General features: G+C 52.1%; 7 protein-coding genes across 7 annotated transcripts; 4 read left to right on the top strand and 3 right to left on the bottom strand.

Moving 5' to 3' along the window:
• Positions 1–55: 55 nt before the first annotated feature.
• Positions 56–2,197, bottom strand: VC83_01197 (uncharacterized protein). Its single transcript, XM_024464881.1, has one exon. The coding sequence runs from the start codon at positions 1,588–1,590 to the stop codon at positions 526–528; it is 1,065 nt and encodes a 354-aa protein (XP_024327477.1). The 5' UTR covers positions 1,591–2,197; the 3' UTR covers positions 56–525.
• Positions 2,198–3,779, bottom strand: GLD2 (Glycerol 2-dehydrogenase (NADP(+)); the record flags this gene model as incomplete). The annotated part of the gene is made up of 2 exons (XM_024464880.1): positions 2,198–3,282; positions 3,369–3,779. The coding sequence occupies 2 exons, from the start codon at positions 3,777–3,779 to the stop codon at positions 2,731–2,733; spliced, it is 963 nt and encodes a 320-aa protein (XP_024327476.1). The 3' UTR covers positions 2,198–2,730.
• Positions 3,780–5,816: 2,037 nt separating this feature from the next.
• On the top strand, positions 5,817–7,301 carry VC83_01195 (uncharacterized protein; the record flags this gene model as incomplete). The annotated part of the gene is made up of 1 exon (XM_024464879.1): positions 5,817–7,301. The coding sequence occupies one exon, from the start codon at positions 5,817–5,819 to the stop codon at positions 7,299–7,301; it is 1,485 nt and encodes a 494-aa protein (XP_024327475.1).
• A 717-nt stretch (positions 7,302–8,018) lies between these two features.
• VC83_01194 (uncharacterized protein) lies at positions 8,019–9,649 on the top strand (the record flags this gene model as incomplete). Its single annotated transcript, XM_024464878.1, has 2 exons — positions 8,019–8,426; positions 8,509–9,649. 2 exons carry the CDS (start codon positions 8,019–8,021, stop codon positions 9,376–9,378), a joined length of 1,278 nt encoding a protein of 425 aa, XP_024327474.1. The 3' UTR covers positions 9,379–9,649.
• An 11-nt stretch (positions 9,650–9,660) lies between these two features.
• Positions 9,661–13,941, bottom strand: VC83_01193 (uncharacterized protein). Its single transcript, XM_024464877.1, has one exon. It carries the CDS (start codon positions 13,366–13,368, stop codon positions 10,060–10,062), a length of 3,309 nt encoding a protein of 1,102 aa, XP_024327481.1. The 5' UTR covers positions 13,369–13,941; the 3' UTR covers positions 9,661–10,059.
• Positions 13,942–15,610: 1,669 nt separating this feature from the next.
• VC83_01192 (uncharacterized protein) lies at positions 15,611–17,267 on the top strand (the record flags this gene model as incomplete). Its single annotated transcript, XM_024464876.1, has 2 exons — positions 15,611–15,875; positions 16,021–17,267. 2 exons carry the CDS (start codon positions 15,611–15,613, stop codon positions 17,265–17,267), a joined length of 1,512 nt encoding a protein of 503 aa, XP_024327480.1.
• An 848-nt stretch (positions 17,268–18,115) lies between these two features.
• VC83_01191 (uncharacterized protein) lies at positions 18,116–21,317 on the top strand (the record flags this gene model as incomplete). The annotated part of the gene is made up of 2 exons (XM_024464875.1): positions 18,116–18,210; positions 18,399–21,317. 2 exons carry the CDS (start codon positions 18,116–18,118, stop codon positions 20,719–20,721), a joined length of 2,418 nt encoding a protein of 805 aa, XP_024327479.1. The 3' UTR covers positions 20,722–21,317.
• Between the last annotated feature and the right edge of the window lie 275 nt (positions 21,318–21,592).

Below are 21,592 nucleotides of genomic sequence, written 5' to 3'. Positions count from 1 at the left end.
ACAAAGTTTACAAGTTTACAAAGTTTACAAGTTAAATCAATCACATTCTTTGGACTGGGCAAGAATCTGATTGAATCCGAAATATAGATTCAAGATCGTCCGGGTATTTGATTTCCTATGTTCAATATCATCAATCCCTTCCCTTCGTCATTTCAATTTGACATATCCACAGTCTTTTCCCTCCCTTCAATATCATCTTCTCAGCCCAATTATCCGTATCCATAATTCATACAATCCCATCCCATCCCATCCCATCCCATCCCATCTCATCTCATATATACCTCATCTTCATCCCCATATGTAAATGCCATTCATTGCTCCTGCAATCCCAAACTCCTCGGCTTAACAAGCCATGAAAATTCCGTAAAAAAAAGTCGCTACACGATCAAATCGATTTTTCTCTCTCAGCAAAACGAGGAGGCCACATCACCTCCTCGACCTAGACCTCCTCGAATTCCTCGTCCGTCCACCAGAGCTCGTACTACCTAAAAAGCTGTTAGTATCTTCAATCAGGAAGCGGGATAGTTACTCACTATCAGTAGTCCCCGTATAACTCTCCGAATAACTCGTATAATACGATCCACTCTGCCTCCTCTCCTTCTTCTTCTTCTTATTAAACGTCATCCCCGCCCACAACGCCGCAAGCCCCAGTCCCAGCCCCCCAAGTCCCACAGCCTCCTTCTTATGCTTATCATGTTTCTCAGCATCCCTTCCACTCGGCACCGCGCCACCAAACCAACCTCCATGCGTCTCCCTCCTACTCGCCGCCGATCTACCGTAGCGCGTCGAATGCCGACGAGTCTCAGTAGTAACTTCGGTGCGAGAACCGCGTCGGCTGTCACCCTTCTTTTTGCCGGCGATGAGGTGCCACACCCCCTTAATACCAGCGCCGAGACAGCAGCAGGCGCAGAGGAGGAGGAGCAAGATTATTCCCGCGAGAACACCAATAACAATCCCTGCGATTGCCCCGCCGCTCAGCCCCGATTTATGGCCAGAGGTGATAGAGTCGCTCCACCCCGTCGTCTCAACAGGCGCTACGAAGCCCTGGGTTGTCGTAACCGGCACAGTAGTAGCGATGACGCTCGTCCCCTTTACAGGGGCGGTGGGTTGGGGCCCACTTGTCACGCCGCCGTCTTGTTTAGCGCGGCATTGCCCGCTGGTATAGCAATATTGATTCGTAGCGCAGCAGATCGTTCCGCAAGAAGTCAGAGGCGCATAACAGACCGCCGTGCTTTGCGCGACGTAGGGGTGTGTGCTAGCTGGTGCGCCGATGAAGGAGGATATCGTTACGACGCGGGTTGTTGCCACGGAGTCGACGATGGTGGTGGTGTAGAAGTTCCAGCTCCCGTCACCCCTGGACCCAGCAGTGGGAGCAACGCACGCAGCGACGTTGGCGGCGTCGGTGGTGCAGACTTGGCCTGCGGAACAGCAGTAGGCGTCGCCGTAGCCGCAGTAGGAGTCGCATTGGCGGTGCATGAGGAAGCCAGAGCCATTGTAATCGTGTGCTGCATTTCGGGGGAAGGGGCCGGCAAGGGCGGGGGTGAGGAGGGAGGTGAAGGTGAGGAGGAGGAGGGGTGTTGGGAGATGCATGGTGAGAGTGCTGTATGGGTGGTGGTGGTGAGGGAGGTGTGGTTGAGCTGCCTCGCCCCAGCTTTGGAAGCTAAGTAGGGGGGTTGTGATGCTCTCTCCTCAGAATTGATGGATTCGTGATTGACGTAATTGATCGTTTTCAGTACTCTCGTACGACCGGAAAGTATCCCAAGACGTCGAAATCCGCCAAGGTATCGTCAAATTCGTCGTATGCCTCGCAGTCGTCAACCCTCGTTTTCCCTAGACCGCTGTTTTCTCTAGACCGCTGTTCGTGAAAATGCAGCGAAAATATATCGAGTTAGTGAGGAAAAGGAACAGTCCAGAATTTCAGGGTGATGGATAGGAAAGATAAGGGAGGAAACTTAAAATCAAAAGATGTGGTTGTGTTGGGTGGTGTATTATATCGTTCCCAGCCACCTCGTTTGTCTTTGCCAACCACCTCAATTATCACCACCACAACCTGCTTCCTTAACGAACTTGCGCACCCCACCAAAACAAATCCCTGTCGCAATAAATCAGTCGCTTCAAGAGTTATTCAAAGTGCCGGTAAATCCCAACTAAAGTAGTTTTGTTAAAAGAAGTCCGGGTTCCTGGGGATGTGCGGTGTGAGCGTTTTGCTGGCAGGTTGGGAAAATCGGGGGTCCTTTGTTGATGCAGGGTCCTCTGATAACGGGTTCGCTGGGTGATAATCGCAGGAGCAGGGGCAGTTTCGGTTTTGCTGTGCTGGCAATGCACGAACTCCCTCCATTGATATGGATATCTAGCTCAATTAATTCCCTGCAACGCCAAAATGTGACCACAGAGGCCAATAATGGTAAGAGTAAAGGTCGCTGTAATTAATTGGGGTGCTTGTTACATGGATGCGTGTCCCTGCCGACACGAGGCTGTGGCTCTTGGCTTTGCTCGGTCATTTGGTGTAAATCATGGCATACGTTGAGTAACTTACTGTATAAGACATATCTTAATGCTGTGAGACTGGCTGTGGACATGCGTGTCTGATATCTTCACTCATTGATGTGAAGTTGTAAGCAGCCCTATTTTGAAACATTTTATTTCAAGCCATCTAGAGCCACTTCCTTGCTTCCTAAAACCTCTCTTGCTGTTGTCAAGTCTTCAAACTTCTACTTCATCCCCCTCCCTCTACTTCTCCTCCGGCCACACATTATACCCAAACGTATCCTTCATATTCACAAACCTCGTCCTCCTGCTATCCGCCACCTTATTCACCGCCTCAAAATCCTCATCACTCAACTCAATCAACTGCGCATTACTCCTAATCCTGCCCTCATTACTACTCTTCGGCAGCACCGCATACCCCCTCCTAATCCCCCACGCAATCAGCACCTGCGCCAAACTAACCCCATTCTTCTCCGCCACTGCAATCAGATCCTTGTTCGTCGCCACCTTCTCCCCGGTCCCTGGGACCTGGTCCTGCGAACCGAGGGGGGAGTAGGCGACGGGCACGACGCCGACGGAGCGGCAGAAGTCGATGAGCTCTTGGTTGGGGAGGAAGGGGTGGATCTCGATCTGGTTGACTGCGGGGGGGATCTTGGCGAGGGAGAGGAGCTGTTTTAGCCCGGCGATGGTGTAGTTGGAGACGCCGATGGATTTGGCTTTGCCGCTGGCGACGAGGGATTCCATCGCGAGCCAGGTGGGGGTTGGGTCTTCGGTTAGGGCTTTGTTGATGATGTACTTGGGGGGGGGGGTTAGTATTTTGGCTTTGACTCTCGATCGAGAGGATTGAGAGGATTGGGAGAGGGGGTAGAGGGGTAGCTTACCTTCCCATCAGCACCAAGCTTAACACTGCGATCCTCATTCCTCTCCGCAGCAAACGGCCAGTGAATCAGGAACAAATCCACATACTCCAGTCTCAACTTCTTCAACGAATCATTGATGCTCCACTCCACATCCGCCGGCTCATGCAAATGCTGCCACACCTTCGTGCAGATGAAGAGGTCTTCGCGCTTGACGTCCTTATGGGCATCCAGGAACTCCTTGATCCCGGAGCCTACCTCATCCTCGTTCTGGTAGAACCACGCGCAGTCCAGGTGTCTGTAGCCAGCGGACAGCGCAGCGACGACGGCGCGGTGCGTTTCGCCTGCGGAACCGACGGAGGCGAAGGTGCCGAAGCCGAGGGCGGGCATGGTGGCGCCGCTGTTGAGCTTGATGAGGGGGGAGGAGACGGCCATGTTGGGTGGTGTAGGTTCGTGGGTGTTGTGTTGGTTGTGGTGGTGTTGTGATGTTGTTTGGTGGGAGAGAGGGAGGGTTTGGGTTTAGAGAGGTAAGTGAAGGATGATGTCAATCGCGGGGGGGGGGGAAATATATTTGGAGGGGCAGGAGTAGTGTAGACGAGGATGCAAGGGGGAGAACCGGGGGGGAACCGGGGGGGAACCGGAGGGGGAATCGGAGAGGAGGCATGATGGAGGGAGGCATGGAGGCATTGCACGATGGAGGCGAGTGATGATCGATGATCTTGGAAAGTGGGATGTATTTTACAGAGTTTGTTTTAATTATTATCATTAGAAATGTAGCCGAGTCTTCCTGGTACTTTCCTGGTCTCTTTATGGTGTTCATAGTTTCCTCGTCATGGTGTTCTGGCTCATATTCATTCATTATAGCATGTAAGAATAGAGTAAGAGTGTACTTGTAGTACTTGTATAGTTTGCAGTGATTGCCGTGGTAGAGTACCGATAGCAGAGTACCGTTGGACGAGAATATGGCGGATGTAGTAGAGTTCTACAGTAGCAGTATACAGACAGCTCTACTCGTTCTAGTTTTCTAGTTCTCTAGTTATCAGTTATCTACTTCTCCTAGTTCTCTAGTTCTCTAGTTCTCTAGTTCTCTAGTTCTCTAGTTCTCTAGTTCTCTAGTTATCAGTTATCTACTTCTCTAGTTATCAGTTATCTACTTCTCTAGTTATCAGTTATCTACTTCTCTCTACTTCTCTATCCTCTACTTCTCTATTCTCTACTTCTCTAGTCTACTTCTCTACTTCTCTAAGCAAATCTGCGGATCGTGAAAATGACATCATCCTCTCCCACCCGCTCCTCACTCCTCCCACCCCCTAGCGTTTTAAGATACCGGCCTATGACATAACACCGCCGTTTGCCGCCTCCAATCCTCTCCTCTATGCCGTTCAGCCTCTTTTTATCTTTTCTCATCTAATAATCAGTGGCGAAAAAAGCTAAAAAGAACTTAGATCTGGTAGGGTTGTAGAGATGTACCTATGCAAGGTACAGCTACCCTTTTACCATGTACTCTCAAATTGTTTGGGGGTTGTTTTAGCTATTCTTTCTTCACTGTGTTTGACTTTCAACTTGCGTTGGCTGTGTTGTAATTAGTAGTCATAGTAGTGAGAATCACATCCCAGCTAGCAAACGCGCCTTAGTGAGCCATATAACCCGCAACCATTACCAGAATGATGTGCGTTCTCCACGAAACGTCTGCGATATCAGTCCCCATCAGGAAACCCCCCCACCATCAAAGTCCCATTTTTATTATGGCTCCGCCTCAGCCAATATGTAACTCAACTGTCTGCTCACTCTTCACCCTTTCCCTCTCCCACGCCCCCATCCAACACTCTGCGGCCGCATCCCACTAGAAACTCGTGCTAGGTACTAACTAAGTAGTACCCGGTACATCAACATCAGTGCACGCGTCATCACATCCAACGGCGATTCCTCCCGACGTATGACGGTGCTGCTCATCCACATAAATCTCGCTATCTCCATACCCTCTCCATACATGGCGTATCAGTATCCATTCTATCCCCTCCATGATGCCCAAGTACGTTTCGGAAAGTCGAGGCTGTGCAGGGGGGACTCCGTTTGCCTTTTTGATAACCATTAGCGGTTGCCGAAGGGGGTCCAGATATCTCAATTTTCATACGGGCTCACCGGGGCGGCGAACTCAGGGTAGTAGTAGTAGCTGGACCAGCTTACTACTGGTTAGTAGTGGGAAAGCAATGTAACCTGTGAACCAGTCCAAATCGAAAAGACCTGACCGTATATATGCCCTCCCGTTCCCCCATTGTCCCTTTCTCACCCACACATTCTGTCACTCGTAAATCCGGCCTTTTGGATCTTTCGTCTGTCAGCACATTGAGCTAAAAAGCTCTCTCATCACCCATCAAAACCTCAACATTCATTCACCACACAAAGCAAACCGTTTTGTCTTCCCTCTTATCACATCCAGAACAACCCACCACCACCACCAAACCCCTCAAGATGCCAGGCGCCACCACATCCCCCGGCAAGCAGTCCGCGGACAAGACGCCAGAGAGGAACGTCGACCGCCCCATATTCCGCCGCATGCTCTCCGTCCCCGAGGGCGACAAGGGCAGCGTCGAGCGCAACACCATCGAGGTCCCCATGTCTCGCTCCCCCTTCGCCGATACAAACGAGCTCATGCACCCCCTCAGCAACGCCCCCTCCTCGCGCGACCGCCGGGGCTCCCGCAACAGCTTCGGCACTTCCCTCCCCATCCCACGCTCGAAGAGGCAGTCGAGACTATCGTCGAACATTAACATCGAGGATGCGATGGCGGCGGCGAATATGAGGCCGGGGATGCCGCCCATTCAACCGACGAGGGAGATTATTGCGAGTCAGCTGCAGGATATGTCGTCGGTGAAGACGACGGCGGCGAAGGACATGGCGTTCGCTTTTGACATTGACGGAGTCCTCGTGCACGGTGACCGTCTGATCCCCGAGGGCCGTCTCGCGCTGGAGATCCTGAACGGTGAGAACGAGCTCGGCATCAAGATCCCGCACATCTTCCTCACCAACGGCAGTGGCAAGATCGAGAGCCAGCGCTGTGACCAGTTGTCCCAGATCCTCGGCGTCCCCATCTCGACCGAGCAGTTTATCCAAGCTCACACCCCCATGTCTGCCCTGGCTGAGTACTACGACACCGTCCTCGTGGTGGGCGGCGAGAAGTACAAGTGCCGCGAGGTGGCCAAGCTGTACGGGTTCAAGGATATTGTCGTCCCTAACGACATCTACGCCGCCAATCCCGAGATCTCGCCCTTGAAGGAGTTCTTCACCGAGGAGCAGCGTGCTACGTCTGCGCCGAGGGATTTCAGCAAGGTTAAGTTCGATGCTATCCTCGTGTTCTCGGATTCCCGCGATTACGCGACTGATCTCCAAATCATGATCGACCTCCTCCTCTCCGAGGACGGCGTGCTGGGGACCAAGGCCAAGGATCCCCTCGCGAACCGCATCCCCGTCTACTTCTCCCAGGGCGATGTTCTTTGCCCTACCGAGTACCCAATCCCCCGCATGTCGCAGGGAACCTTCCGCATCGCGCTCGAGGCTATTTACAAGTCCATCACCGGCCACGAACTGGAGCGTGTGGTGTACGGCAAGCCCGAGTTGGCAACGTACAAGTACGCCGATGAGGTGATGTCGTCCTGGATGGAGACAATTCACAATGAGGAGCGCCTACCCAAGAACATCTACATGATCGGTGACAACCCGCAGTCTGATATCGTTGGCGGGAACATGTACGGCTGGAACACGTGTCTGGTGCGCACCGGTGTGTTCCAGGGCGAGGGCAATGATAAGGAGAACCCGGCCAGCTTTGGGGTTTTCAACAATGTGCTCGAGGCTGTGCAGGCGGCGCTGAAGCAGGAGTTGGGTGAGGATTTCAGGCTCAACTGGAGTGATTCCATGAACCCCGTTATCGGGAACCAGTCGGTTTCGGCGGTGGAGTAAAGAGAGAAAGAGAGTGCGGAAAAGTTGTCTTTGATGATTTGAGTGTCTTTTTTTTTTACCTTGGGAAAGGAGATACGAAGGCGTTTCACACCGCCCCGGTCGTTTGGGACGTTGGACGAAGATATGTTCTGGCTCTATGAAAGTTATTTCTTTGGCTAGGGTTCATTGGTTGGGGGTGATTTCTTTGAACGAGGGGTTTCTTATTGTATATAGATTTATAAATACCCACAGACCCAATAGGCTACACAGTATAGATATACTGGAGACAAAAAAGATTCTTTTAGATATACTGGAGACAAAAGATTCTTTACCACAGATGGTTGAGTTGGAAGCCATCCATGTTGTGAGAAGTGCTGTGAATCGTTGTGAAGCGTTGTGAGGGGTATAGCTGCGAACTTAAGCCTGGAATTGAAGCTGATTAAATGTGTTCAGGAAGTAAGAATGTAATAAAGGCCGGTTATTCAGGCCTTTACTGCTTCAGTTCGATTCCTGGATGACTGACTGGCCTGTCAACAATGAAATGAAGACATAATTCCAAGCTCCAAGCCGATAAGATAACAAAACTGCACACCAGTCCTCACCACGCACCCGTAATCCAACCACAGCTCCAGACCACACACACCACCTCGCGACCAGGGCGCTCATTAACCTCAACACCACCACACCACCAACCCACAACCACCACCAACCTCTTACACCCGCGCAACAAAACCGCCCATGTCCTCCACCGCCGTGCACGCGCCGCACCATCTCCCCACCTCATACCACCCTCCCACCATCAGCACCACCAGCCGCTCGAGCGCCTCGCGACCCATCCCACCCGCCGCGCCCTCCCCTCCCCCGCACCCCTCACCCTCCCCCCCCCCGCTGACGGCATCGACACCCACGACAATGGCGAACGCACAATGGCTCTTCAGCGCCTCGGAGATCGCGAATTCACCGAGCGTGGCGGCGGGGCTGACGCCGGCGGAGGAAAGGGCGAGGCGCGCGAAGGGGGTTAATTTTATTGTGCAGGCGGGGATGTTGTTGAAGGTGCCGCAGGTGACGTTGGGGAGCGCGGCGGTGTTTTTTCAGAGGTTTTATATGAGGGTGGGGATGGTGGGGGAGAGGGGGGTGCATCATTATGTGAGTTTCTTGCGCCTTTCTTCGAGGGAATTGCGGAGTGGTGATGAGGAGATGTGATGTGTGCTAACTGGGGGATTCTTAGAACATCGCAGCAACCAGCCTCTTCCTCGCCACCAAAGCCGAAGAAAACTGCCGCAAAACCAAAGAAATCGTTATCGCCGTCGCCAAAGTCGCCCAAAAGAACGCCAACCTCGTCATCGACGAGCAATCCAAAGAGTTCTGGCGCTGGAAAGACTCCATCTTGCTCTACGAAGAGACGATGCTCGAGCTGCTCACCTTCGACGTCGTCCTCGAGAGCCCGTATAGTCATCTCCAGAGTATACTCCAGCAGTTGGGGTTGGAGCATGATAAGGCGCTGAGGAATATTGCGTGGGCTTTCTTGAATGATAGTCAGATGACGACGATGTGTTTGAGGATGGGGCCGAGGGATGTCGCTGTTGCGGCGGTGTATTTTGCTGCGAGGTATAATGGGGAGAAGATCCCGGATGAGGGGGGACGGCCGTGGTGGGTTAGGGCGGGGGGGGATGAGGAGAGAATTGGGGAGGCGGTGGCGGTTGTGCAGGAGTTTTATGCGGAGAACCCCCTTGGGAGGACGGATTTACCGCTGGAGGGCAGTCCGGGGGGAAGTGCGGGGGAGCTGGAGGCGACGAGGGAAAGGGGGGGGGAGAGCCCGGAGAGTGTGAAGGAACAGGGTGGGGAGGGGGGGGAGAGGTCGCCGACTGAAAGGACGGGGGCGGAGGCGGGGGATGATGATGCGGTGTTGAAGAGGGTGGCTAATGATCCGGCGACGCATGAGAGGGGTGATGAGGCAGTAACGTCGATAGAGGGCGTGCCGCCGAAGAGGAAGGAGAGTTTAGTCGATGTTGATACTGGGGAGAGGGATTCGAAGAGGATTAAATCTGGGGATAAGGATGAGAGAGAGGAGAGCGAGGAGGGGGAGGTGGAGGAGTAGAGCTGCTCACTGCTTGTTGTTGTTGGATGGCGAGGGGGGGTTCGGATGGATGGCGTACTTGTGGCGTTTTTTTGCTGGCTGGTTTATCACTGTGTACTTACTATGGAGCAAACGGAGGACTGAGGGAGGGATCTTCTGAACCGCCCGCGCTGGGAAAACTGGGCGGAGAGAGTGGCGGTGCCCACATTTGTACTATTTGCTCCATTGATGGAATGATAATGTTAATTCTGAGATAACAACTTCGAGCCGCAATAGGCCTCAAATCGAAGACTTTAAAAAACATCCAGTAGTGCTCTTCCTGAAAAAGATATGGTATTTCGAATTCTAGGTATATACTCCTTGTAATGTGTAAATATTCCCACTCCACCGTGTTTCCATCCCGCCATTTTCGCGCCCTAAAGGCATTATATAAATCCATCCCCAAAACTCCCCAATACGTGAAAAAACGATGCGGCTATCCAAGCCTATCCGCGGTATAAACTAAAAAATAAAAAAAGGCAACGGATAGCCCACGGTGTTGCGTAGGGCCCCCGGTAAGATAGAGACGCCGGTGCGATGAAAAACAAGGTAGCCTCTCCACAAATACAGAAAAAAAAATGTTCAGAACAACGACCCAGCGATCCCCACTGTCGTATCTCCCCCTCTCCTCTCAACCATCCGTTCTGTTTTCCGATTCCTCACTCACCACCTCCTCCCCTCAGCCCTCAACTCTGGCACCTCCACCGCCCCAAGACTCGGAACCCCCTCCCCAAACCTCCTCTCCACAAACCCCTCCAGCTCCCTCGCAACCATCCCCCACTCTGCCAGCGCTCTCCCCGCATACCTCGACCCCCCCTCCACCCCCGGCACCTCATCCGCCGCGCCCTCAACCGTCTCAAGCAAGAACGTCTGAGCCGCCCCTGGCAGCCGCGGCACACCGAGGACGCGGTCGCGCCCGAAGATGCGTCGGTCCGACGCGCTATGGAGGGGTCCGCTGTGCCACTCGAGGGAGAAGCGGAAGGAGAAGGCGCGGTAGGTTGGGGTAGAGGGTTCGGGTGCGGGCGCGGGCGCAGGGGGATGAGAGAAAGAGGAGGATGGGGAGCGTGAGGCTGCTGTGGCGAGGCGGGCGGCTTCGAGGGTTGTGGGTTGGGGTGGTGCATTAGGGTCGGCTATGAAGGGGTTTATTTTGCCGAGGATGCTCCAGCGGCGGCGGGGAGCGGTGGAGTCAGCAGGTGAGGGTGGGGAGGGAGCGGTAGAGTGGCGGCGTGTCGGCGAAGGGGGGCGCGGGGTGCCGGGGATTATGCCGTCGAAGCTGAGGAAGTGGTTTGGTGGTGGGGGGTGCGTTTCGTTGCGGATGATTAGGAGGCGACGGCCGGGAGCGGGGAGGCAGGGGGTCGAGGAGGGGATGGGGGTGCTGGTGTGGAGGGCGGTGTGTTTCTGGTGCTGGTAGTATGACCAGATGCGCTTGAGGCGGGAGGAGACGGTGCTGAGGATCTGGGTGGCGTCGTTTTCGAAGCGGCAGATGCGCCAGCAGAGGAGGCGCATGAAGTAGGCGCGGACCATTGGGGACCAGTGCATGAAGAGTCTTTCGAAGGTTTGCTCGGAGAGGAGCCAGTCGAGGCAGACGACTTCTTTTCGAGCGTTGACGACGGTGAGGATGTTCCAGGTCGTGTAGACGAAGGATAGGAGGCGGATTTCTGTCATCTGGTTGTCGCTCTCTAGCATCTTCTGGCAGACTTCGAGCCAGAACCACCAGTCAATGCAGTCGATGTGGAATGAGTTCGTCGTGTTATACCTCAGGTATATCGGTAGGACCTCCTCGAGGAAGTCACACAAGATGGAACATGCGTTGTGATTATACACCGATGTCCTCTTCGTGGCAGCTTTCAAAGAGAGCGCGAAAGACTCTGCGAATGTTCGCCGTGCCTCGCTGACGCCCTGTGGCTGTTCCGACAAGAAGTCTCGCACCAGCATAATCAGACGGTTCTCACACATCAATCGGGCTAGATTGCTGGATGGCAGAAGTGGTAGCGCCGCTGCCGAAGCATCAGCGCCCGCCAGGGAGCCACCGAGTAGCGATATCGGGCCAGCGCCAGCTGCGGCTGCTGGCTTCCTGCTGAACGTTCCATCAAGCACCGTCACAATCTGGGCATGTACAAGCACGAATGCCGGTGCCCGGGCCTTCTCGATAAGTGGTGTGTCAGCAGGTATAAATTCCTCCATGAGAATATGATAATGCTTGCAAAACACGTAAAACAGGTCACTGTCTCGTCCACACCATCGACCAGCCCATGCGCCACCCCATGTGATTTTTGCAACCTCCAGAGGCAGCTTTGCAGGTCTTTGTAGCTGGATGGAAAGCGTTTTTGCTGATGTCCAGCCCAGCATTTGCAGATTGGGCGGAAATGTGTCGACAATACCATCGCTCCCGCCACTCGGACTGGTATAGCGTCGGGGCAATCCAAATTCATCTGCGACTCTCTTGACCGTTTCCAGTGGAGTCCTCCAAACTCGCACAAGTGCGTCGGCGACTCCAGGGCAAAAGAAGAAGGCGTATGCTGTAGCTTTCCCACAGAATGTAACAAGACTTGCTGGGGCATGTCTAAGAGACATTTTCTCCACAATGGTGCTCATCTGGGCATTCAAATTTCGAATAAATGTCGTGCCTGCATTATGATAAACCGAATCGGTAACGAATCCGGAAGAGCTAGATGAGAAAGACCCAGTGGATTGACTTCTTTCCATGTCAGTAGCCGCTGGTTTGTCCCCCAATGGTGCGAATAGGGACGGTGGTAACCGCCATTCCGGTCGCGCCATGATCTCTGCCATTGCCTCGAGAATCACGGGCCTGTCTACTCCTGACATGCCATTCTGCGTGTCAACCATGTCCAGTAGTCCTCTCCACCACTTATCGAGAACATTCACTCTCCTATCCAGGTGCTCGGGCTCTAGATTCCTAGTAGATGGGTGATCAAGATAGAAATCATTTCGTAGAAATAGCAAGAGAGTCGATCGTACGACCTGAGCCTTCAAAGCACTCGTCTTCGTCTGGAACTTCCGGAAATCAGAATCCAATGAACAAAAGGCCGGCCAGAGCTCATCCTTCTTTTGTGCTGAGTGCATTGCCAGAGGGGCGAGCTTGCCTTTCAGGCCTCTCGAACTTGGTCTGCTCGTTGCGGGGGTAGATAGGCCATTTATGTTCAGCGTAAATATTCCTCCCAAGCTGTTGTTGGAGGTGTTTGAAAACCGAGAGCTGCCGTCATCAAAGCTGCTACTCTGAATCTTCTTCGACCGCTCGAGTAGCCGAGTTCCTCTCCTCACTAGTCCCGCCCCTGGGCTCTCAGATCGATTTTTCGCTTTACATAACCCAGATCGTATCGATAAGGCAGCTATAGATTGTTTCGGGCTTGAGGATGATATAGAGCTTGGAGGTGTGGACTGATCATCAGGGCTGTGTCCCATCAAATCCAGCTTCTTGCTTGGGGAAGGCGACCTGGAGGACGATCCGGAGGAGCTGCAGTCGTCAAATTGTGCTCTCGATTGCGACGCTGTCGACCTTGTCGAGGAAGTTCTTATCGATATAGGACGTGACTGTGTGGTTCGGTCCGTGGGTGCTTTCCAAGGTAACGATATAGTCCGTTCGGGGCTCCCCCGGACCCTCGACACCCACCCTGACACAGTGGATTTTCGTTTGTCGGCTGCCTGTAGCTCTTGCTGTTGGCTTTTACTTCCTCCATGTTTCGAATGACCCTTCTCAGTAATGGTAGCTTCCGATGATGTCCGGGAGAGCTTGAAAGGCTCAACAGCTACGTCAGCGTCAAAGTAGTCGTTGAGTTTGAAGGTGTCGACGTCGAGACCGGGCAAGAAGGTGAAGCTGGCAGACCGAGGTAATTCTTCAGAATCCCGAGTAGATCGAACATGTTTGAACTCGCTGGACTGGCGGGTTGGCAAGTTGGACGAGGAGTGAGAGCGCGGCAAGGCTGAACTGGCAGCGCCTGACAAGACCTCCATATCCAGGGTGACACAAATGCAACCAAAGCGAGCGTGGAGCCTTCAATTGAGCATGTTCGAACGGCGTAGGATGCTATTTTACTAGATCTTGAAGATGTAAAGCTCCTCTGTCCTGCAGAGAAGCGTGGGTAGTGGCAAACAAGAGTTGTTCTGAAGCGCCTTGCTTGGAAACCTGCCTGCCTAGTCAAAGCTATCGGGATGGGTCGTGTTTCAAAAAGGTGACCTGGGTGATTAGCGATTAAACGAATCCGGCGGTCCAGGTATTATTCAATGCTCGCGTCAGTTGATCGTAATAGCCACCATGTAGCCACAAATAAAATCCTATGCGAATAACTGAGGTGAACTTTTAAAAGATCGTGGAGAAAAGAGATTGGGAAAGTGGTAATTGAAAGAGAGGGGAATTAGAGAGGGCTATGTCGGAGGCCTGGGGGATAGCAGATAGTGAGAAGGGGAGACGGGGATGGGTCGATGGGTTCATAAAAAAAGGGAACAGGTAAGACATTTACATGTACTCTTTTCAAGGCATTTTTTCTGCACAGTACAGAATTTGTCGTATTTTACTAATAGCAGCACTGCTCTACATACAGGATGTGCTGTTCGTTGTTATATATGTACAGTACTGAACCAGAACTGTACCTCTGTGAGAGATCCAAACTATTCATGCATCTGTTGATAACCTGGGTAGTAGCAGGGTAGGAGCAGGGTAGTAGCAGGGTAGTAGCAGGGTATCAGTGTAGCCCGCACAGCAAGCACAGCACGATACAGCATGATACAGCATGATACAGCATGATACAGCATGATACAGCACGCACAGCCATGCGGAGACCTGGTTCGAAATGTCTGACTTATGCCCAGAGAGGAAATAATCGTAGGGGCTGACAGCAGTGAGATGGGTTACAGAGGCGATAATGTCAGCTACCTATGTCGGCCTTGACCGCCTGTAAGACCTAGATTGCGAGTGGACAATTGCCCGTGCTTGACTACGCTCCGTATGGCCACAGAGACCGGGAGCAAAAGACGTCAAAGTCGGTGCTGACAGGCTCCCATGAGCAGAGACCAAGTCCAGCTGAAAGATGGCCCATACCTTGGCCCATATGGCCCACTTGGCCCATACCCCGCATGGTTGTGCGCCCTAAGACCATCTGCTCTGACCCGCTTGGTGGTGTGTGGTCCTCGCTGCTGTTGTCGTTGTCAAAGAGCGGCTCCGAGATCTGTTGTCAAAGCCTCAAATCAGTGCTTGGGCCACGCCCTGAACTCCACATGACAGACCCCTTTCTCCAGCAGTCACATTTCAAAACTGAGTCGTCTCATGCCCCTATGTTGTGCGTGCCCGGGCGGTGGATGAGTAAACGTGGACTGTGCTTCAAATAAGGTAAGGAATTTGGACACTGGCGCATTGTGATGTTCGCACCCCTGACGCGCTTTCCATATTGATTTTCGTAGGGATTGCGTCCCGCCTGCTGGGAGCTAAGGCAGATTTGCCAATTGGTCTGCAGAAAATGGCGACTTTGCGGCAGTGAATCAGTCGGAATAGACAACCCGCCTTCTGCCAAAATGGACTTCTCCTTGTGCTGGTGGTCCGCCTTCGTCAATTTTCTCCCTAACCAAAGAGGCTGTGTTGTCCGTGGATTAGGCACAACCCCTGCACACTTTCAATAATATGCTGCGCGCGCGCAGGCATGGGTGGTCATCATCATCACGGCGTGTTAATGTGGCTCCATTCTTCACACCAGTGAGATGACACGCCCTCGCTCAGCTTGTCCCGATTCGCTGGGTAATCATCGAGGCCGTGTCGAGTATTTTCTTGGTGATTCAAAACCCCATTCATCCTATTCTTCGGGAAACAGCACGTTGGGATCATCGCGGCAAGGAAGCCTTGCTACGTCATTGTAATATCCGAGTAATTGTGGATCGTCTCCATCCGTCGATGGGTCGATGCAACAGCTGTGGCACTCGTCCCGCCCCGAAAGTCCGAAGAAGCATTCTGCATACGGCAGTGCGACAACAAACTAGAGTTGCCATATTGTGGCCTTTCATTAAGCCATTTGCTCAGAGATACTGTAGGTCCCGAGAAAAGAAACTCCATGCGACACCCCATGCTCCATAACCCGCTCGCCCTCTCTACTTAGACGACACCACTCCGGATCAATATTGTTCCTATCCATTATCGCATGCGTCGTTGAGGACAAGGTCAACCTCCATCTATTGCCCCACCATCTTATTTGGTTCGTTATAAGCCGCCATGGACAATCTTCCACCAGAAATACTCAGAGGGATCCTTGGGTCCTTGATTGCTTTGAATCCAAGCTCCAAAAATGATATACTGCCATTCCGCTTGGTGTGCAAGGTCTTCAACGAGTTGCTTCGGGAGGACCTTCTCAAGACCGTCCAGCTAGATTTCTCCCGTCTTGAGAGGAATGGAAAGCCTCTAGACTTGAAATACCTTGCAGGAACTGCAGACTACTGCGATGCTATCTATGTCGATCTCACGATTATACGTGACGACGGTAAGCCTTTACTTGTTAACTACTACGAATCAAGAATCATCCGAGTCGAATGGGCAGTGTCATGTGCCACATTAACCCACAGAACACCTTTCTATATACTTGAACTGCGTATTGCATCCGGCGGTTGCTGACCTTCGGACTTTAGATGAAATCCTACGCCTCCAAAATGCTTTTGCCTCTATCGTGGACAAATTCCCCGAGATGAATGATGTCTTTGACTCCCTTCGTCGATACTGTATGGGCTCAGCATCGTTCGATGAAAGCGACTTTAAGAATGCGGTGACTACAATGCTTGATACAGCAAATAAAGCAAGCTGCTTTAAACTCAACTTGCCATTCCAATTTGTAGGCCAAGCAAGTCGATCAGGCACCATGCTTTTTGCAACAGCTGCTGAGTGCCTTGCCAACCGCTCGGAAGAGGCAGCTCCTATTGAAACCATGGTGCTGAGCCACCTATCCGACACAACACTGCTTGACGTGTATCAAAATCCCATTGACCTGCAGAACGCCATCAAGATTTTCAATCCTTTGAAGCACCTTGTCCTCTCCCTTAAGCGTCAAGAAAGCAGCGGCCACAGCCAGAATAGGTTTTCTGCAGCTCTTTGGAGGCTTATTACCGAGGCCACTAATCTGGAAAGCCTGTGTATCATTGGCTGGAATAGCAAAAGGACTACTGCAGTTCGTCAGCATGAATTGGGCTTTCAAGGAGATTTGCAGAGTTGGCAAATGCAATCTTTGCCGTATCACGATATCAATGGAAGCAGCAACCTCGACAACCTCCGTTACCTAGAACTGAACCGCGTCGATGTCGAGGCAGACTCCCTTCTTAACATGGTCAAGAAATGCGCTTCTTCTCTCAAAGAGCTTTATTTGAACGAAGTCTACCTGAAGGTCAGGATTGGGGATGCCATCCCACTATGGATCGGACTGGGACCTGAAGTTTCTAAGCCCCATGGCGCAAAATGGATTGCCGAAGAACTCCAGGGAATGCCGGGCCTGGAATTGTCTATTTTACGTGCAACCGCACTGGGTTACGATGAGTATGCGGCTGGGCGAGATTTCGTCAATCACGTACAATTTGATCTTGATGACCCGTCTGGAAGAAAGCGCTCATTTGATGATCGTTTCGTCGAGGCGGCGCTTGGCCAGGATCCATCTTCATCTACCATATCCAAACCGATGGCGGAATATGATGTTGACAGCTTCCAACACGGCCACAACACCACCTCGCACTGGAGGAGCAGCATTGATGGTGTCTTTTACAATCACAACGATACAGCACTGGACGAGCTAAGGAAAATACTTTCCGTTGTGGAATGCGGCATGGGCCTGCTGACTGCGGAGATTGATCGGATCAATACCGCCATACGCTTTGATCGTACCGCCACCTAAGTTGTCCCACACGAGATGAGGCGGTTACCTTTTACACCGACGCACGAATATCAAAATAACGGCAACTGTCCCATTGACTGTTCTTACCTTTGACTAGGAGAGGGCCATCGGACGAAGACTTGGAGAAGGGGCTGGCTGGAAGATGATGAAAATTGGATCTGTTTGAAGGCGTTTATCAAATTCGGAATACGTATACCCACGTTGCTATAAAGCAATAGCCAGCGCGTTCCTAGAAAGTATTTTTTTGGCTTGGTCTGTGGGAAGTAATCAATCCCGTGTTGTCAAACATTATAATCCTAGTTACTGTCACATCCACGTAGCCCTGTAACTTAACTCTTGTCATACAATGCGAGGTTGATGTGCGCTAAGAAAAGGCTTATAAACATGACATGCCGTGTGTACGATGCCGTTCCGAAGATACCGAGAGTTGGGCATCAAAGAGGCTGTAAAATCGTGACACACTATTAGACAAAAGGCCACATATCTCAAGGAGAGCGCTTATAGTAGAATTTAGCAAAGAGGCAACGTTGCTGAACAAATACGTGAATGGGGAAGCGGAGCGGAGAAACCCCACTAGTATCCACCCACTCACCGCACATCAAGCAACAATGTTCACCCAAGCATGGTATCATTCGTATGAAGATCGTTTTTAACTCCTAACTGCCGAACGTCTCAGCTCATGTCTACTCGAGCATCAATCGTTCACCAGTGGGAGCTTGGTGGTTGCGGGTAAGACGGACATTCAGCCCGAGCTAGAGACATCAACAGTTCTAGTATACGAATCGAGGGCCAAATGATGGGACGCCGCCAATGAGCTTCAACCTCTCGATAAACCATACCAGGAGGCAATGTCAATGGAAAGCCCACGGCGCCGAGCGCCATCTGCGCCGTCGACGACTTATGACATTAATGGCACCAATGAAGATGATAGAATCGCCAAGGCGTAAGTGGAACCCCTTCCTTCGCCTTCACCCTGTCAGCCTTGTCCCTTCCGAAAGAGTGCCCCCAAGTCCACCTTGCGCTTTCAGCCTCAACGCGTAGTATTCGCACGAATCAATAAATCAATAAACCGCACAGGCGCCCCCGCCTCCCCGTTTCGGATCAGAATGGCTGACATGGCTGGTTCAATAGCAGACGGGCCTCAGCCGCCACAGACGGCAAGCCAAGCCCCTTACCTGCGTCGAGTTCAACCCGCTCAATGTCGCATGGCACATTGGCAACAAGCCGCAGCTCCGACACATCGCCGTCGTATAAATTGACGCAGGACGAAATCGACTTCATCGCCCGGACTGAGACATCGAGCTGGTACGCGCGGGCAGAACCGACAAAGGCGTATGAGAGCGACACGGAGCCAGGAATGGAACCACATCTCCCCCGCAGGTCAGATAGCAGCGATAGCTACGGTATGCGACCTTCAACAGCTTTATCGGCGGCGACGACAGGGTGGCGGGCAGTGAACTGGGCAAGTGGGGGGCGAAGCAGCTCGAAAACGTCCATGGACACACAAAATGCTGCGAGTTCTAGTCCCAAAAGGTCGACGTTCGCGAGGTCAGATCTGCCGAGGAAGTCATCACTAGGTTATGGCTATAATGAATCAAGTAATGGGTATGGAAATGTACAAAAGATGGGAACGGGAGGATTATTACGGCCACAGAAGTTACGGCCACAGCGGTTGAATATTTTCGACGCTTTCGATAATACTTCAGATTACTATTCCGAATCGGCATTACGGCGCTTGCCAGAGGAAATCATATTACTCATAGTCGCAGAGCTCAGGACTGTGCATCTGGATGCGGACGAGAAGAAGAGGACATGCCCAACTTGCTATATGCGAGATGTATGCAGCCTCACGCTCGCAAACCGCCAATTTATGGGTCCTGCGAAGAAAGTTATGTACGAGACCATCATAACCACAGGATCGGACTCTATGGGCCATATTAAAAAGAGGTTCAGGGTGAAGTATGGAACAAGGCTGAAGCTCCTCCGGAGGACATTGCGGGCAAACCCTGGGCTTGCAGAGTTGGTGAAGACGATACGAGTACCCTCGCACATGGAGGCGGGTGCGGGGAGCTCGAAGAAAGATCAGCTGCTATACGACGATATTGTCGCATCGATTGTTATGGCTTGCCCGAATCTCGAAAGACTTGTTGGGTTTTATCCCCATTATGACTATGATTATTCACGCATCTCTCATGCGCTGAGCACCAGGACGAGGCTTGCGGAGCAGCTTTGGAATATCGATGGACAGCCATCATTCCAGACTTCCTACGCCAGGTCAGTTGGTGGATACGGGGTTCCACTGTCCGATCAAGCTCGGGCGTTCATCTCCCATCATTCCGGGTGGGATTTCCTTCGTACCTTGGCAATACACTGTAGACCGACCAGTGCTTTTGATGCCTCGGTACTAGAACCACTTTGGAGCCATCTTCCCTCCCTCCGTCATCTGGCTCTCTCTTCCTTATCACCCCCGCCAGATTTTATAATGCATCTCCCACCACTGGCCTCCCTCCACCTCTCAATCATCTCAACCGCTACTGCCCAAACTCTCATCGACCTAACGAGAGCTCCACTTACCGCCACGCTCTCATCTCTAACATTATCCTTACTTCAACCCGACGTCATGTCCGTTGTGGCTATTGGACGCATCCTCTCATCTCTACCCTCACTATCCCAAGTCTCCTTCTTTTCACCAACACCGCTGGTTCTCCCTGCGGGGACAACCGTGTTCCTACACCCCTATATCGCCTCACCCAGGTTGAAGTTCCTGCATTGGGATATCCCATCTTCACCCCAGACTTCTGAGGTGAACTGCAACGACGCAAACTATATCCTCGCCAAAGCCATTGATGCAGGTGGATTCCCAAAATTGCGAAGGTTGAGAGCCCCGAGAGATTACGATGGGATCTTACAACGCACCTGTCGCCCAAGTAGTGGATTTGATACTCCGCTAATAGCACCATCATTTAATGGGAATGGAAGGAACGGGCAGATACCCACAGGACGGAGGAAAGGCTCAGAAACTTCCATGCCGAGTAACACAAGCGGTGCCAGCGGGCACGCAGCGAACGTCGACTCCTCATCCGGACCAACCTCAGAACTGCGAGAGGCTCGACAGGCAGCCCAAGCAAGGATCGACCTTGCAAAGCTAAAGCCGCGGTGGAAGATAGCCTGCGAAGACTGGTCGACCCCCAACCAAGTTCGCGTCACTGCCCGCTTCGATGCTGGAGGCTTCGTAGGGACTATCGGGTCGCGAGTCACGTACTGGCTTGAAGAAGATGGGATTGAAGGGCTCGAGGGACTGCTTCATGGGAGGTCCTCGTATGAGGAGTGTAATGGGAGTTGGAATGCGAGACAGGATGAGAAGAGGGGTTGGGGGAGTGCGGGGCCAGGGGCGGAATGGCATACGCCTAGGGAGAAGGGGTGGAATATTGAGAGCTTGGATAGGCTTTTCTGAGGGGGGCTGGGCAGAAGTAACCTTGTTACCCTTTACCTCTTACCCATTACCACCTTACCCTTTACCTCTTACCCTTTACCCACTTTTTATCGAGGGCAATTGATAATGACTAAGCCTTGTTGTTGGTGGCGCCTAATATGGGTAACGAACAGAAGCTATTTTTAAGTGGCCGGAGGTTGACAGGGGGGAGTGTCCTGAGGTTGACCAGGGGGTGATCACCAAAGCCAAAAACCGAAAACCAAAAACGGTTCCCGGCCGAATGCCCCAAGCTTGGGTAGGATGTCCCAAGCTTGGGACATTTGGTCAAAAACGACATTTGGTGCTTGACTTCGGGAGAGTCACGTCTGCCATTCCATTGTTGGCTGAAGCTACCTCTGACTTACATGAAGCTACTTCTGATTTGGATGAAAGAACTTCTGACCTTGTTACTGAAGCCACCTCTAACGTGAATAATCACCACAATCAAGGTCTGTTTCAAATACTCGACATTGGTCTTTGTTACACGGTCCATTCACCATTGTCTCCATAAGTCAATTCAGACTCGACTCGAGTATCGATACTAAGGGGGTCTTTGTTAAACTAGCTGTTCGCCATAACTGAAAATATATAAATATCAGAGTAAATTCGCGTTTATAATTTGATTTCTCTCTACAATTTGACTACGAATAATAGAGTCTACTACACTCCCCCGCTGTCGATGCCTCCTAGACTTCCGGCAAACCCCCCACACGATCTGCCAACTCGGTTGACCCGAGTTCAACTTGATTTCTCTCTACAATTTGACTACAAACCATAGAGTCTACTACACCCCGCTGTCTATGCCTCATAGACTTCCAGCAAACCCCCCACACGATCTGCCACCTCAGTTGGC

This window comes from Pseudogymnoascus destructans (genome assembly GCF_001641265.1).
Source record: "Pseudogymnoascus destructans isolate 20631-21 unplaced genomic scaffold scaffold_2, whole genome shotgun sequence".
Lineage (NCBI taxonomy): Eukaryota > Fungi > Ascomycota > Leotiomycetes > Thelebolales > Thelebolaceae > Pseudogymnoascus > Pseudogymnoascus destructans.
This window is presented reverse-complemented; position numbering and strand designations above follow the sequence as displayed.

What these genes read in the sequence shown, in the direction of transcription:
- VC83_01197 (XM_024464881.1), bottom strand. Translation starts at nt 1,590, where the DNA reads ATGCATCTCCCAACACCCCTCCTCCTCCTCACCTTCACCTCCCTCCTC.
- VC83_01193 (XM_024464877.1), bottom strand. Translation starts at nt 13,368, where the DNA reads ATGGAGGTCTTGTCAGGCGCTGCCAGTTCAGCCTTGCCGCGCTCTCAC.